The sequence below is a fragment of the Poecile atricapillus genome, chromosome 21 (genome assembly GCF_030490865.1).
Source record: "Poecile atricapillus isolate bPoeAtr1 chromosome 21, bPoeAtr1.hap1, whole genome shotgun sequence".
NCBI lineage: Eukaryota > Metazoa > Chordata > Aves > Passeriformes > Paridae > Poecile > Poecile atricapillus.
In genome coordinates this window covers 5305055-5321871 of record NC_081269.1, presented here as the reverse complement: position 1 = coordinate 5321871, position 16817 = coordinate 5305055, and the positions used below count along the sequence as shown (strand labels likewise).

Below are 16817 nucleotides of genomic sequence, written 5' to 3'. Positions count from 1 at the left end.
GGAGTGTCTTGTCCAGTGCCACCTTCATTTCTCATTTTGAGCAAATCATTTGACTTGTGTCTTCATTTTTGCATCCATGAAACAGAGCAAAAAGGAACACAAAGAAGTTGAAAGAACAACAATTTCTCAGCCTTAATGTGGGGGTGCTCTTTTAGGGGATCAGCTCAGGAACAGAGTGAGCACAATGTGTTTCTCCTTTTCAGGAAAGTTCCGATTACCTTGACCGGGGACAGGCCAGCAACTTCAGCCGCAAGGGGCCCAGCACAATCCAGAAGATTAAAGAAGCCCTGAATTTCATGAGAAATCAGCATTTTGAGGTAATCTGCAACTTTTCTTCATTACCAAGATCTGTCTCCTTTTCCTGAAAGGATTAGCAAAGCTGCTGGAAACATTTAGGGCACACAGAAGGGCAAGAGATACCATCCCTGGTTGCCTCTCCTGTGATGAAATGATGCTCCCTTGGGATCTGCAACTCATCTTATGTGAGCTGTGGCAATGCAGGTTTTTAAGGCCTGTTTGACAGAGCTGCTGTCATTGTCTTTCCCTGATTCTGGGAAAGAATCAGGGGAATCCTCTGAATGAGGTGGGGGAATTTCTCTTGAGCCTTGCTCGATCCATCTTCTGATGTTGCAGAAGGTTTTTGGCCTATGTGGTGTGTTCCTTGGTGGAGTAAAAGCTGCCCCATTAGTTTGTTGTCCCACATGGAACAGGAGCTCTGTGTGGGCTGCCAGGAACAGCCCAGTCCCCTGCACAGGGCTGATGAGTCTCATTTCTGACACAGGTCCCGTTCATCGCCTTCTACAGAAAGGAGTACGTGGAGCCAGAGCTGCACATCAATGACCTGTGGAGAGTCTGGCAGTGGGATGAGAAGGTGAGGAATGTTTTTATTTGTTGTCCTGTCAACATTTGTCCTCCTGCCTGTCCAGCAGCTTGTTTTGGCCATGTTTGGGGTTTTTACCCGTGTCTTTCTGCATTTTTGCTGTCATATGGTGGTAAAGGGATATCTTACAAAATAGGATTCCAAAAAAATCCTTCCCCTTCACTGAGTTCCTTTTGCATAGTGACAGTTCCTGCCAGCAGTGCAGGTTGCTTCTCTGCTATCAGATCCAAACATGAATTTTGGGGTTTTTTTTCTGTTAATATACTGCATCTCTTAGATGAGACCTGCCACATGGCACATTTGGCTTTGGCTGTGGATGATTTTCATAATCATTTTTATATGACAAATATCCCAAAATGCTGGAAGTCCCTGTTTAGGAAGAAAGGAGACAGATAACACACTGCAGTGGGGTGTTCCACTGGAATTCTTTTGTTCTTGTGTCAGTGGACGCAGCTGAAGATCCGCAAGCAGAACCTGACACGACTGTTTGAGAAGATGCAGGCCTACCAGTATGAGCAAATCTCTGCTGACCCAGACAAGCCCTTGGCTGATGGAATAAGGGCCCTGGATACTACTGACATGGAGAGGTAGGGTGCCAGGACTTCGATATTCATTCCAGAATGATTTAAAATGTCCATTGACTTGCCCAAACAGCACAGGCACTTTGGCTACTGCAGAGAACCCACAAAGCCAATAACGAGAAATACTTAAAATAATACTTAAAATTATTTTGGGAGATGAATCCAAGGGCTTCTCTTCTGCCTGACCTGAGTCAGAGCAGGTTCCTTGAGTGTTCTGAGGATGACCTGGCTGCAGGCAGGGTGTAACATGCTGTCTTTTTGTAGGCTGAAGGATGTGCAGTCCATGGATGAGCTGAAGGACGTGTACAATCACTTCCTGCTGTACTATGGGAGAGACATCCCCAAGATGCAGAATGCTGCCAAGGCTGCTCGCAAAAAGCAAAAGCGTATCCGGGAGGATGGTGAAGAAGAGGAAGGTTTGTCTCCCCACATTTGCTTCTTGTGGGCTGCTTGAAAATGCTGGTTCAAAAGGATAGGAAGAAAATTTGGTGAAAAGCCTCTGTGTTTGTCTGGTCATTCTATCTCAAGTTAGTTCCAGGTCTTCTAGGCACTTTTGAAAAGTTTAAGTTTTGCCACACAAGGTGCTTTCCAATGGAATATGAATGCCACCCCTTGTACCAGGGGTGGCATTGGCAAACTTGATGTATGTTCTAATGTGCAGCCCAGAGATACTCCTATTAAAACTGCAAGAGTGACACTGAAAATAGTGTTTCCAGGGTAATTTTCCAACCCTGAATAATTTTAAAGCCACTATAACCTTTGAGATGCCTTTGTGGGAATCAGGGGCTCTGCTGCACAGTGTAGGTTGTGTTTAATCTCTTTATTGTGCTTCTGACACACTGTCTGGATGTCTCTCTAATGTATCCTTCCTACAGGTGAAGGGGAGGATGCAGAGGATGATGAGCAGAAGGGGCCTGAGCTGAAGCAGGCTTCCCGCAGGGATATGTACACCATCTGCCAGGCAGCTGGGCTGGGTAAGGCTCTGCTCTGTCCTGGGTGTGCAGTCACTGCACAGGGTGCTGTGATTCACCTGTGGAAGGAAGACTGATAGTTTTGCTCACTATTAGCTACAGTACCCTTGTCCTCATTGGGTTTTTTGTTTATTTTTTTTTCTTTTACCAGATGGCTTGGCCAAAAAATTTGGTCTGACACCTGAGCAGTTTGGAGAGAATCTCCGAGACAGTTACCAGCGTCACGAAACAGAGCAGTTCCCTGCAGAGCCCCTGGAGCTGGCCAAGGATTATGTGTGCAGGTCAGTGTGGGGGTCTTTGTGGAGTTACTGTGGATGTAACACAAGTGAGAGGATCTGGGGACATTATTCTAAGCCTTCACGTTGCCTTTTTGCTCGTAGTCAATTCCCAAGCCCGGAAGCAGTGCTGGAAGGAGCTCGGTACATGGTGGCTTTGCAGATCGCCAGGGAGCCCTTGGTCAGACAGGTCCTGAGACAGACTTTTCAAGAACGAGCTAAAATCAACATTTCACCAACGAAAAAGGGGAAGAAGGTAAGGAAGGGAGCTCTGACTCTGTGGCTCAGTTCAGGGAGGGATCTAAATAACATACAAATGCTTGTTCTCCCATGGCAATGGCAACTCTGAATAAATCTCAGAGCAGCACTGAGCTGGACTGCTGTAGAGCCCAGCTCAGCAGCGTGCTGCATTTTTGGTCTCAGCATTTTACTAGATGAGATGTTGCCTTCAAATATTGAAACAGTCTCTGTTTTTCTGGGACTGGGAAGCAATTCCACTGTGTCCTGCTGGGAAAGGAAATGCAGAATGACAGATACAGGGCTGAGGGTGTGTTGAATAAAAACCATTGTCTGCTGTGGCATACATAAGACATGAATGCCCTGTGTGCATGCTGACTGTCTCTCCTCTCTCCCAGGATATTGATGAAGCCCACTATGCCTATTCCTTTAAATACATGAAGAACAAGCCTGTGAAGGAGCTGAGAGATGACCAGTTCCTGAAAATGAGCCTGGCAGAGGATGAGGCACTGCTGGTCATAGATATCAGCATTGACATGAAAGGAGTGGAGGGGTGAGTTCCCACTGGCTGTGCCATCCTTGACTTGGCAGAGCTCATTCGTGCAGTGAGTGCTCTTAGAGCACCTCTGTAAAACAAGCTACTCCTGAAAGTCATGGCCTGGTAGTTTCCTGCACCTCGAAGTCAAGCAGCCTCTCAGGGTCTTGCTTTTTTCATCATCTTGTTGAGAACTTTAACAGGCATCTGTCTTAATTGAAAGCAAACTGAAACCTTGGGATTTTTGTGGAAGATGATACTTGTTTCCCAGCCAGCTTAGTTCCTTCCCTGCACATCTGAATGGGTGTGCTGGAGTGGCTGTGATCTGTCTTACAGCATCACTTCAGCAGCTAAAGCAGCATTTGATGGGAGGGTTGGCTCTTCCCTAATTTTTCCAAGCAGCTACCTGAATCTGAGGTGTGCAAGAATCTGCCAGTGATAGTGTCCTGGAGCCTTTCTGTATCTCCTCTCCTCCTTTCTTGCAGTTATGGCAGCGACCAGACATACTTTGAGGAAATCAAGCAGTTCTATTACCGGGATGAGTTCAGTCACCAGGTGCAGGAGTGGAATCGGCAGCGCACCATGGCCATCGAGCGTTCCCTCAACCAGTTCCTCTACGTGCAGATGGCCAAAGAATTAAAGAACAAGCTCTTAGTGGAGGCCAAGGAATATGTCCTGAAGGTGAGATGAGGCACAGGTTTGAGGCAGAGCTGGGCTTGGAAACACTGGCAGCCCTGGAGTGTTCTGGGGATAGCTGCTGACGGGTCATACACAAGTTCTTGGGGAGGAGGAGGAAGCAGGGATTGAGTCTGGTTCAACTTTCCCTCCAGAGGAGGGTTATGCCAAGGCTCCTGCAGTGGATTTTCTCACTGCTCTTTGTCCTTTCTCTGCTCTCTCAGGCTTGCAGCCGCAAACTGTACAACTGGCTAAAGGTTGCTGCATACAGGCCGGATCAGCAAGTGGAGGAAGACGATGATTTCATGGATGAAAACCAAGGGAAGGGGATCCGGGTGCTGGGCATTGCATTTTCATCAGCCAGGTAGGAGGGAGGGAATGGGGTCTGGGTGCATGTCCAGCTTTAGCAGTCCTCCATGTCTGAGTGATCTCTTTTTGACAGGGACCACCCCGTGTTTTGTGCCCTTGTTAATGGAGAGGGTGAGGTGACAGATTTCCTCCGATTGCCACATTTCACAAAGAGAAGGAATGCCTGGCGTGAGGAGGAGAGGGAAAAGAAGGTGAGCCTTGGTGCAGCTGTCACTGAGATGAATGGAGGTAGCTCAGAACAGAAACCATCTGCCTTTTCTACTCTGATTTTCTACTTTATTCTCCAGGCCCAGGATATTGAAACATTGAAAAAATTCCTCCTGAACAAGAAGCCTCACGTGGTGACAATCGCAGGCGAGAACAGGTCAGTCTTTGTGTTGCTTCCATTTCCCAGTCTCTTTGCAGTCCTCTCCTTGTGCCTGTCTACATTTCACTGTTTCCAGGACCCAGCTCTATGCTCTCCCCTCAGTCCCCTTGGCTGTCTCTCCCCAGGGATGCTCAGATGCTGATGGAGGATGTAAAGAGAATTGTTCATGAGCTGGACCAAGGGCAGCAGCTGTCCTCGATCGGAGTGGAGCTGGTGGACAATGAACTGGCCATCCTCTACATGAACAGCAAGAAGTCTGAGGTGAACCTGCTGCTACCCCAGCTGTCCCTTAGTCTGTTGCTCATTTGTGCTGTGTCATCCTCCATTTGTTGTGCTGCCCTTGCATCATCCTCTGTCTCATATGATCCATCTGGACAGTCACGTACTGATCCTTTGGATCAAGGCAAAACATCTTAGGCTTCCCTGAAGAGATCAGCACCAGCAGATGCACAAAGTGGATATTGATGTAGTTGGAAATGAGTGAGATTGTTCCATTACTAATTGCATAAGAGCTCCTGGGAGCCTTTGACCTCAGCTTTCTTTGCCCTGAGCACCAAGTGCTTCCTTGCTGCAGTCCTTGTCTGATGTGTCTTTGCTGCTTGTGGTACAAAGTATGAAGACACCACGAGGGTTTTCCCTGATTCTGTGTCCTGTTGCAGAATGAATTCCGGGATTACCCCCCTCTGCTGCGTCAGGCTGTGTCCCTTGCTCGCCGCATCCAGGACCCCCTCATAGAGTTTGCCCAGGTCTGCAGCTCTGATGAGGATATTCTCTGCCTGAAACTCCACCCTCTGCAGGTAAATTTTCCATGGGCAAGAAAGATCCTTCTCTGCAAGAGAAAGAGGCCTGTGAGGGTTTGCTTTCAAAGAAAAGGTTTCCAAGTTAAACTTGCACAAGTTCTGTCTGTTCTGTGCCATATTCAGGCTACACAGCACCTTCCTTTTTTTTTCTTTCTCATCAGCCTTTAGGCTGTTCTCAGGGTAACTCTGAGGTTCAACACAGCTCCTGGGAGCCAGTGTGTTGTGTTTGGCTCATGGCAGAGGGTTGCACAGATCCATCTTTTCCAGGGCTAACACCTCTTCTCTCTGCCAGGAGCACGTGGTGAAGGAGGACCTGCTGAATGCGCTGTACTGCGAATTCATCAACCGTGTGAACGAGGTGGGGGTGGATGTGAACAGGGCCATTGCTCACCCCCACAGCCAGGCTTTGTTGCAGTATGTGTGTGGCCTGGGACCACGCAAAGGCACGCACCTGCTGAAGGTAAGGAGGCTCCTGGGCCTGCCTACAAAACCAGCACATCACCAGCACTCTGAGTGCTCAGGAGGAGAGTCAGGGTTCCGTGTGCCACGTGCAGCTGACAGCTCTGTTGATGTGTGGTTTTACCCTGAAGCTACACGTGGACTTGTGTCCTTGAGAGACCCAAACAGCTCAGCAGATCCATCAATCCCAGCCAGCTCCCAAACCCACAGGAATGGATGTGCTGTCAGAGCGTCAAGACACCTCCACAGTGTAGAAAACACGAGGCAAAAAGCCAACACTTTTCCTGAGAGTTGGAGCTGTGATGATGTGGAATCATCATCTTTCACACAATGTTGAGACACTGGCAGGAAGCAACAACTTGAGAGTTGTGATGGGCATGTGTCAGATGCTTTAAACACTGTGGTGTGCAGTGTGAATCCTCTGGTTTTTTCCCAGACAAAAACAATTTGGGTTGGAAGGGACCTTAAAGATCATCTTAATTCCAACCCCTGGCCACGGCCACATACATCTTCCACTAAACCTGGCTTTGAACAATTCCAGGGATAGGAAGTCCACAACCTCTGGGTAATCTTGTGTTTGAATAGGAGGGTTTATACTCTTGCCTCTCTCAAGATTTATATTCTTGCCTCTCTCTGCAGATCTTAAAACAAAACAACACCCGTCTGGAGAACAGGACCCAGCTGGTTACGATGTGTCACATGGGACCCAAAGTGTTTATCAACTGTGCTGGCTTCATCAAAATTGACACAGCATCACTGGGTGATAGGTGGGTATTGTGTATTTGATGTCCCATGGGGTGTGGAGTCAGTGTGAGTGACAGGCTGACACAGTGACCTTCCCTGAGTCAGTGTTAACCCAGAGTTTTGCCCCTCTGACTTTAGGCCAAGTTCAGGTATTGCTGATTATTAATCTGATTCTTATGGGCAGCTAAACTTGCACAGCAGCAATGGGAACTGCAGAAAATTAATTATGTGGCTTGTTCTGGTGAGAAGGACTCTTTGTGGTCAAGAGGAACTAAACTAAAACCAATTGTTCCCTAAAATAGTTACCATGCAGTCATCAGTAAGCCATGAGCACTTCTGCTTGGTTTCTGCCTGGTCCTTCCAACAGTATTTTATTTTTCTAAAATTTCAAACTTCAGAAATAACTCAGCAGTTTGGCTTCCTCTTAAACCAGTAGCAATACTGGGAAGTTTATATAGCAGTAAGTTACTAGTAGCTGCACGAGAGGTGTTTTGAGGGTCACGTACTAGAAATGTGCCTTCTGCAGGGTTTTTTGCCTTTGAAAAGCAATGTGAGAAAGAACAGCTGGCTGAATCCCTACACTGGGTGACCCAACCCTGTTAGATCCCTTGATTCTTGCAGGATACAAATCCTGGAGATGCTGGGGACAAAGTGTAGCCCATCCAAACAGCCCAATGGCAACACTGAATTTGTGTGAGGAGTGAAACAGCAGAGAGCTGTGTGCTTATAGAGCAGCTGTAGTGAGCAGGGATCAAATCCACCCAGCATGCAAAATGCCTGGCTGTGTATTTGGAGCTGCAGACTGGAGTTTGCCAGGTCTTGCCTTGGCTCCTGTTGGTTTAGCAGTGAATAATTCATAGTGTCCTTTTTGGAGTACTTTTTTCCATGGAGGGCAGCAGTGGTGCTCAGCAATGTGCTTGATCATTTGGCTGCAGGAACAGCTGGAACAGCTCAGAGCCCTGATCTGAACATTGGTTTTGTTTCAGCACTGATTCCTACATTGAAGTTCTAGATGGCTCTAGGGTCCATCCCGAAACCTATGAATGGGCAAGGAAAATGGCAGTGGATGCCCTGGAATACGATGAGTCAGCTGAGGATGCAAATCCTGCAGGAGCTCTGGAGGAGATCCTGGAAAACCCCGAGCGCCTGAAAGACCTGGATCTTGATGCCTTTGCTGAAGAACTGGAAAGACAGGTGCATTGGGGGCTCCTGGTGCTGAGAAACAGAGGGGAAGCTCTGCTGCCCAGCTAAGATTCTCATGTTTTATAGCTTTATCCTTTTCAGGAGCTGGGCATTAGCTGTGCTGTTGTAAAATGTATAAACAGCCCTGATGAGCAGTCAGTGTCTGACAATGGCATGCAGTAAATGCTTGCAGAAAGGGCACTTGGGGCAGGGGACAGTAATTAGACCATTTAAGCTCTTCTCCCTGAGATTTTTTCTAAATATATTTGTTCTTTTAACCTCCTCAACATCCTGTGACTGAGTTTCACCATTTGTTGGTACCTGCTGCATTTCCCTTTTTTAAATTTGCTGTTTCATAAGTTGCTTGAGTTCTTCCAAAACTTACCCTGGATTCTCTACTGACCTCCTTCCTGCTGCTCATGCCTTTGTAACCTCTGAATCCCACACAGGGCTATGGTGACAAGCACATCACTTTGTATGACATTCGAGCTGAGCTAAGCTGCAGATACAAGGACCTGAGAACTCCCTACCGTTCTCCCAACACAGAGGAGGTCTTCAATATGCTGACCAAAGAAACTCCAGAGACATTTTACATAGGTACAGCCATGATCACATCCCTGCTTTCTGTCCTCCTAAGTTGACACAAGATGTGTGAAGGTGGGGAAAAGGGGTCTTAGTGAGCTTAGTGGTGCTGGGACAGTGCTGTGATGGAATGTGAAGCAGCTTTTCAAAGTACTTGGGTGGCCTCCTAACACCTTCATAAATGAATAACAAACTGGAGGGAACTGCCCAGCTCTGCAGTTTTTCATTCTTTCCTTCCCCTCTCCCATCACCCCACAGGTAAAATGATCATCTGCAATGTGACTGGCATTGCCCACAGGCGCCCACAGGGAGAGAGCTACGACCAGGCAATCCGGAATGATGAAACTGGCCTTTGGCAGTGCCCTTTCTGCCAGCAGGACAACTTCCCAGAGCTCAGTGAGGTGGGGCTGCTTCTCCTGACAGGCCTGCCTTTGTCAGGAGCCTGCTATCAGCACCAGTGTTGTGTAGGGTTCTTAGGAGACAAGGTATCAGAGCCAAGATCCACAGTGCCCCAGGACCCAAACCTGATGTGGCCCTTGGCTGTAAATAAAATCTGTTGCACTTCTGACTAATTGCTTCAATATAGATCTGACAGGTCTTTTATAGCTACATCATGGCTTTTAGAGTGAAATGGACCTGAGGCTAAGCTGACCAGTTCTTTGCAGATACATAAAGCCTTCTTGTTTGTGGTCTGGGATTGTGTTTTATGCAGAGAAATTGCCTATGACACAGAACAGAAGGCTCTGCCACCTTCTCAATTTTAAGAACTTATCTGGACCACCTGCTGCTTAATGCAGCTGTACTTTAGGTCTCTTCTAAGCACTGTGAATTCCAGCCTGGGTAATCCGTGACTTTAAACCCCTATAGTGTTCATTAGAAACCAGCCCTGACTACAGGCTGGTGTTCAGGGTCTAAAAATGTTCTGACCTTCCTGGTTGCAATGTCCCATAAGATGAGCAGAACTGGAGGAGGAAGATTGCATTACTGGGTAGCATTTGTCGAAGTCTTCTGTCCCCTGCCCTTCCACAAGTCTCTGCTGGCTGCACCACTTTGCTGACACAGCTTTTGGACTTGTTTTGAGTATGAACTGCTGGGGATATTTTGTTTCTATGCTGAATGATTTATTTACTTTTGCCTTGCTCAAGGTTTGGAACCATTTTGACAGCGGTTCCTGCCCAGGTCAGGCCATTGGAGTGAAGACACGTCTGGATAATGGTGTTGCTGGCTTCATCCCAACAAAATTTCTTAGTGACAAGGTGGTCAAGAGGCCAGAAGAAAGGGTGAAGGTATGAAAGCAGTGAATTTTCACACTCCCAGCAAGAGCTGGAAGAACCTGGAGTCAATACCAAAGACTCAAGAGTTTGGTTAATAACACTGTTCTTAAATGACTTTTCTGACCTTATTTTCATGTAAGGACTTTAAATCAGCAGGAAGTTCAGGTTCTGGTTAGTGTCCTTCTCCCACAGTGCAAATCTCCCTTGGCAGCTGGTGGGACCCTGTTAATCAGTTAACAAGTTGTGCTGCAGGAGGATTTATTGTCATCTGGCTGGAGTCTGGGTTTAGGAGACCAGAAGGCATTCTAATGCAGAGCTGCCCTTTATTTCTGGCTTTCAGTTCACAGAACTGCTTTTGGACAGACAAGGGTCATTTTCCCTCTTACAGCTTTTCCTTCCCTCTCCATTAATTTGTGGAGGTCATCAGAGTTACTAGCCCTGCTTGGGACAGGGATTGGGGTTCTGAAAGAAATGGAATAACACCTCTTTGTCACATAATGAAATAGTGGTTCAACATCTTTTCTGTCTTTTGGGGTCCTCAACAGTCCAGGTGATGGATAATCCTGTAAGCGTAGAGGTCTCAGCATTTCTTTAAAGAGTTATTAATTAACTTCATCATGGTTAACTGGACTAAGACACTGCAGTTTTTGTGGGGGGATTTTCTGCCTCACATTTTATTAGAGCAGTCCTTTGGGTGTCTGCTTCTGAACGAACTTAACTGCTTTCTGGCACATCTTGCAGTCCAGTTTTGCTGCTCCCATTGTGAAAGATATTTGAAATAGAAATGGTGATTGTCCTCACCCTCCAGATGTGCAGTTTTCCATGTGGTGTGGGTAACAGGTAATAGATGTGCTGGAGAGCTGCCCGTTTTTCTGTTAATCTCTTTTGATATTGGTCATTTTTGTGAGTTTGTGTAGAAAGATCACTTTTAAAGGTTGTATCAATCTGCAGAAGCTGATGTTATTTGTACAACCTCAGTGTCAGCAGGATCCCACATGGATTGGTGTGTAGCACAGGGATTCTGCCAAACCTGCTGCTTACCTTGGCCTGCACCTCCTCTGCAGGTGGGAATGACCGTCCACTGCCGCATCATGAAGATTGACATTGAGAAATTCAGTGCAGACCTGACCTGCAGGACCTCAGACCTGATGGACAAGAACAATGAGTGGAAACTGCCCAAAGACACCTACTACGACTTTGACTCTGAGGCAGCAGATCACAAACAGGAAGAGGACATGAAGAGAAAGCAGCAGAGGACAAGTGAGTTCTCTTACTTTCTCTCTCCCTTGTAATTCCAGCCTTCCCTGCTTCAGGACAATCAGCACAATTAGATACAGTGGCATTAAAGCAGTTCCCTTTGTTCCCCAGCCTACATCAAGAGGGTAATTGCTCACCCATCATTCCACAACATCAGCTTCAAGCAAGCAGAGAAGATGATGGAGACCATGGACCAAGGGGATGTGATTATTCGGCCAAGCAGCAAAGGGGAGAACCATCTGACTGTCACCTGGAAGGTCAACGATGGCATTTACCAGCACGTGGATGTCCGAGAGGAGGGCAAGGAGAATGCCTTCAGCCTGGGCTCCATGCTCTGGATTAACACAGAGGTAAAGCCCTGCAGAGCATGCCTGGGAAGGGGAAGGACTTTTTACAGGTTGGCACAGCCCTTCTGTCCTTGTAGCTGCTTTCACACTCTTGGAGAGTAACATCCAGTACATTCTCTGGATCCTTAGACAGCACTTGTCTCTTTTTTTCTCCTCAAGCTTTGCTGTGCAGTGTATGACAAAATACACCCTAAATACCCCTTTAAATGTGTTTGTTCAAAGGAGTTTGAAGACCTGGATGAAATTGTTGCTCGTTATGTCCAGCCAATGGCTTCTTTTGCCAGAGACCTGTTGAACCACAAGTACTATCAGGACTGCAATGGTGGAGACAAGAAGGTGAGACAATCCCAGGATGTGGTAACTTCTTTGGAAGATATCCATAGGCTCTGTGCTGCTGAAAATGTGGGCTCCCCTGGAGCATTTATCTTCTTTCTCTCTCTAATTAGAAGCTGGAAGAGCTGCTGATTAAGACCAAGAAAGAGAAGCCAACATTTATTCCATACTTTATTAGTGCCTGTAAAGATCTACCTGGTAAATTCCTCTTGGGATATCAGCCTCGAGGCAAACCAAGGTAAGTGAGAAGGCAAGCCCAGCATTTGCACTGAGTACTGCCAGTACCAAACCTCAGCTGACTGCTGCCAGTTTTTCTTCCAGCTCTGTCAGAATCCCTGCAAATCACACCTTCTCTTTCCCAGGATTTAGCCTCCTGACAGTGGAGGACCCAATTCTTCCAGCAGTAAATCTCACCCAGGAGACTCCCATGTTTCTTAACCATCTGGCTGCCACGAGCAGCACTGCTCTCTGCTGTGGGTGTTGTGGGAGTGTAGGCAGGGAATGGTGGATTTTTCATGGAAAGGCAGGGTAGTGTGAATTGTTTGGAGATAAAGTGTCTTGGATGGATCTATTTGTTCATTATCAGTACAGCCATTGCCTGTGTTTTTTGTCCATGCCTGTTGTGAGTGTGACCTGTCAGAGGGTGACTGAAACAGCCTGTGATGTCTCATGCTCTCCCTGCTCCTCCCAGGATAGAGTATGTGACAGTGACACCAGAGGGATTCCGCTACCGGGGCCAAGTCTTCCCTACTGTGAATGGACTTTTCCGATGGTTTAAGGATCATTATCAGGACCCTGTTCCAGGTGAGCAACCTAAAACTTCAGTGCTTCAGCTTTTTCTTTATCACACAGTATCAGGGACAACTATTAAAGGATGGTTCCATCTTCTTTGTCCCAAAAATGTGTCCTAGGATTTTTCTGTATGTGGGCAGTTTCCAAGCAATGCTTGAAATGTTTGGCTCCATGGACCAGCCCACTGAGAGCTCTCTTGAGAGTTAATATTTCATCACAGCAAAGTCTGGACCAGTCCCTTTCCTCTCCTTTGTCTCCTCACCATACAATCCAGCATACACTGTTCCCTGGTAGAAAACCATTGTGCCAGATCAACTATTGACTCTATTTTTTTCAAATCCTGAGTTTCAGACCAGTGTCTGCTCTTCCAGGAGAACTAATTGGTTGGTATTTTACACAGGTATTACCCCCAGCAGTAGCAGTCGGACCAGGACTCCAGCCTCCATCAATGCTACTCCAGCTAACATCAACCTGGCAGGTCAGTGCCGAGCATTCCCAGTAGGAATTGGGATGTGAGCTGCTCTTCCAGGCTCAACTTTTCCTAATGCAGTGTGCCTCCTTTTCAGACCTGACACGTGCAGTGAACGCTCTGCCACAGAACATGACCTCCCAGATGTTCAGTGCCATCGCTGCTGTGACAGGCCAGGGACAGAACCCAAATGCCACCCCAGCACAGTGGGGCTCCAGCCAGTATGGCTACGGGGGCAGCGGAGGCGGCAGCAGTGCGTACCACGTAGGTGTCACTTAAATTTCTACTGGCTTCTTCTTGCTGGTAGAAACCACTGAAACCTAAGGAATGCCTCATTGCCTGGGGTCCCCAGGTCCTAGTTTTGTTCCCCTGGTGCTGCACAGACTGGATTCTTGAACCAGATTTCCTTTTGCCTCCCGTGACTGGAGAAATGAGGCACGTAACACAGCCCTGTTCCGGGGGGAGTTGGAGCAAGGAGCAAACTGGTCTGGCCTCCCCCAAGGAATGTGGCAGGGTGGAGAGGGGGGATCCAGCAGTGAGGGCACACAACCTTCTGATTGTGCCCCTGAATTGGCAACGTGAGCTGCTAGTGGAGGAGATTAGCTGGGAAAGTATGCGCTGAGTTTGCAGGGCTTTTTAGCTCAGCACTAATCTCTGAGCTGCACCGGCGGGGAACACCTCAGCCTGACCCAACACCCAGGAGCTTTGCAGGGAGTAAGATGGAATTAGACAGTTTTGGCTCATGCTGAAGCCTTTTCTTCATGTGTGCCTGCTCCACTCTTAAAGCTCCCAGCTGACACCAAGGCAAATTCCAGCTGTGGAAGGACTGAGGAGCCTGGGTATAAGAACACACCCAGCTGTTGCACCCAAAGAACAGATGCTGCAAGATAAGGCTTGCAAGGAGGAGTGATCCTCCTTTAGAGCACCTTGGGAGGCTTTCAGAATGCTTGGCACAGTAAATGCTGAGCTGAGGATAGGCAGGGACTGTGGATAACCCGATGTATTAATCATCACAACACCTGAAGAAAGAGGGAGGTGAACACCAGGAGGCAAAGACTCTAAGCTCTTCATGGGACAGGCAGCCAGCTGGCTTGGGATGTGGGAGGGATCCATCCTGGGAGCTGCTGCACCTTCTCTGCAGCCTGCAGGGGAAGAATTTATCTGTTCTTTGTGCCCAGTGCAGGATGTTATTGCTGCTGGCTTGCCTCAGGTGTCTCTTGCCTTTGCTTGGCTTGAGCATCTCCCCTTAGGCTGAGCAAGGAGGGCAGGCTGTGCTGGCCCAGCTCTCAGGGGAGCAAATGTGCTGTGCTCAGCAGGGCTGGGGGCATGCAGAGTGAGGGTGGGCACCCCCCCTGGGCAAGGAGGGCAGTGCAGAGCCCCCCCAGCCTGGCAGGGTCCACCCTCTGTGCCTTGACAGCCTCTGCTCTCCACAGGTCTTCACAACTCCAGCACAGCAGCCGGTGGCCACCCCTCTGATGACCCCCAGCTACTCGTACACTACTCCCAGCCAGCCCATCACCACACCCCAGTACCAGCTCCAGGCCAACACCACACCCCAGTCCGCCCAGTCTCAGGCACAGTCGCAGCCGTCATCCAGCTCCAGGCAGAGGCAGCAGCCAAAGTGAGTAGCTCCAGGTGCTCGTATCCGGGTCCTGGCTCCCTTGCTTTTTGTGGAAGCAGCATGATGGGGTTACTTCCCCCACAGGGAAGGAGGGCAGGGAAGGTTTTTCCTGTCACATCTCATGTTGTCCCCGTGTCCTTGCAGGACCAACAGCCACGCTGCCATCGACTGGGGCAAGATGGCCGAGCAGTGGCTGCAGGAGAAGGAGGCTGAGCGGAGGAAACAGAAGCAGAGGTTGACCCCTCGACCCTCTCCCAGCCCCATGATCGAGAGCACGCCCATGTCCATCGCTGGGGATGCCACTCCTCTCCTGGATGAGATGGATCGATAGGACCTGACACCCGACACCTCCGCTCTCTTCTCCACGGAGGGGGGAAGGAGAGGGAACAATAGGAAGCGACTTCCCTTAGACACATAACTCCTGTTTTATACGTCGTGGGATGGTGGGAAATGACTCTTGGTGATGTGCACCTGAGCAAGAGAATAGACTTGGCAGGGCTGGTTTAAAAATGTATACTATATATAAGAAAAATATATCATAGAAAGGAGCTCTGCATCGGCCTTTGCATTCCAGGCTCCAGTTTTGAGGCACCTTGGAAACTTAGCAAAGCAAACATGAGGTCGAAGGAGTCTGTCCTTGTACATGCACAGCACTCTGCTTTCACCCAAGACTCTGCTTTTTTCCCAAAGACTGGGAAGCGAACGGAGCTGAAAGTGCATTGCCCTGGAGTGAGCCTGTTTCCTTTGGATTCTCCCAAACCCTGACTGTCACCTCCCTTCAAGAGGAAGACCACAAAGCAAAGTTGTGGGGGTTGTAACAAACAAACCAGAGTTCTCACAAAGTTCCTGTTGTTTGCTCCGTGTTTTCACGTGGGACAGGCTCAGCAGAGCCTGTGCCAACCCCAGCTGTGTCTGGAGGGGTCCAGCACAGCAGCTCGGGGTCTTGCTGGAGATGCAGCTGTTGTACCAAAGGCTTGCTCTCTCCTCTGGCTTCTTTTGGAACAATATTTATTTAGTTTTGATTATTATTTTTTTTTTAATCAGACTGCAAAATAAAGCGCCAGCCTACGGCAGCTTCCCTGAGACAGACACGTGGGATAACGCACCACGGAGCAGCCCGGAGTGTATGGCCTCCTCCTCTGTACCCGCTTCCCCTGCCCAGCTGTAACCAAGAGGGGTGAATAAATAGTGTTTTTACTGAATGCTAGCTCAGAGGTTTTTTGCCTGCACCCTGCCCTTCCCCTTAGGATTTGCTCCGAGCAGAGTTGAGTGGTGGAAGTCAGCGCTCCTTCCTTTGTTGCTTGGTGTTGCCCTCTGTGTGCTGGGACTTTCTCAGAGGAGCTGATTTCTGTTGTTAAAAAAATAGCGTTTTGTTACAGATGCACCACGTGGAGACATCACACCGACACCGGGGGCACCTGCCTATGGCTGTTGGATAGGGAAGGGCACTGGGGAACTGGGAGGAGGCGAATAAAGTGGATAATTTGTGTCAGAAATAGCCCAGTGCAGTGTTTCTGAGGACTGGAGAGACATTTCTGAGAGGGAAAGTTCCTGCTGCACACACTCTCCCCTCTCCTGCTTTGTTAGTAGGGATTTTCTATGGAAGCAGAGTCTTTGTTCCTTCCCAGTGCTCCTGGTCAGCCTCCTTTGCTAGGAAATGAGCAGGAACAGCAGATTTTAGGAAACAAAGGTCGTCTTTGCATGTAAATGCTCCTGAAGAATGGCTGCCACCCAGGAGACAAAGCAAAGCTCTTTGCACAGAGAAAGGCAGGTCCTGGCTTCAATGCCTTCCCTTCTGCAGTGCTGAGAGACTGACAGGGTCCTGTTCCTCCCAAAGCCACCCAGGCCAGTGGGGAGAGCCACGGGCTGGGGCCCACAGAGATTGCAGGTGGGTGAACCTGGCACTATTTTGTTATTTGATGAGACTGTACAATAGGAGTTTGACTGGGAGCAGCTTCTCACTGGTTGGACCTGGAAGGGGGGGTTAGTTGTGTGTTGTTGCCTCCTTTCTGGCTGTCTTTGTTTTCAGTCTTCCCTTGCTGTCAATAAAAGTTCTACTTTTGGGAA

General features: G+C 48.5%; 1 protein-coding gene across 2 annotated transcripts in view; it reads left to right on the top strand.

The window, feature by feature from the left end:
* Positions 1–16817, top strand: part of SUPT6H (SPT6 homolog, histone chaperone and transcription elongation factor) — a 26626-nt gene extending 9809 nt beyond the window's left edge. For both annotated transcript variants that reach the window (XM_058854291.1, XM_058854290.1), the window contains exons 9-37: positions 204–317; positions 782–871; positions 1325–1467; positions 1726–1877; positions 2337–2435; positions 2584–2713; positions 2813–2963; positions 3343–3497; positions 3965–4160; positions 4379–4518; positions 4597–4714; positions 4811–4887; positions 5016–5151; positions 5550–5687; positions 5983–6150; positions 6789–6916; positions 7880–8087; positions 8525–8672; positions 8916–9058; positions 9803–9943; positions 10996–11191; positions 11300–11538; positions 11758–11871; positions 11982–12106; positions 12560–12672; positions 13061–13138; positions 13227–13393; positions 14563–14750; positions 14895–16817. In XM_058854291.1, coding sequence (XP_058710274.1) covers positions 204–317; positions 782–871; positions 1325–1467; positions 1726–1877; positions 2337–2435; positions 2584–2713; positions 2813–2963; positions 3343–3497; positions 3965–4160; positions 4379–4518; positions 4597–4714; positions 4811–4887; positions 5016–5151; positions 5550–5687; positions 5983–6150; positions 6789–6916; positions 7880–8087; positions 8525–8672; positions 8916–9058; positions 9803–9943; positions 10996–11191; positions 11300–11538; positions 11758–11871; positions 11982–12106; positions 12560–12672; positions 13061–13138; positions 13227–13393; positions 14563–14750; positions 14895–15081 — 4182 coding nt within the window. In that variant the 3' untranslated portion in view covers positions 15082–16817. The remainder of the gene's footprint in view (positions 1–203; positions 318–781; positions 872–1324; positions 1468–1725; positions 1878–2336; positions 2436–2583; positions 2714–2812; positions 2964–3342; positions 3498–3964; positions 4161–4378; positions 4519–4596; positions 4715–4810; positions 4888–5015; positions 5152–5549; positions 5688–5982; positions 6151–6788; positions 6917–7879; positions 8088–8524; positions 8673–8915; positions 9059–9802; positions 9944–10995; positions 11192–11299; positions 11539–11757; positions 11872–11981; positions 12107–12559; positions 12673–13060; positions 13139–13226; positions 13394–14562; positions 14751–14894) is intronic.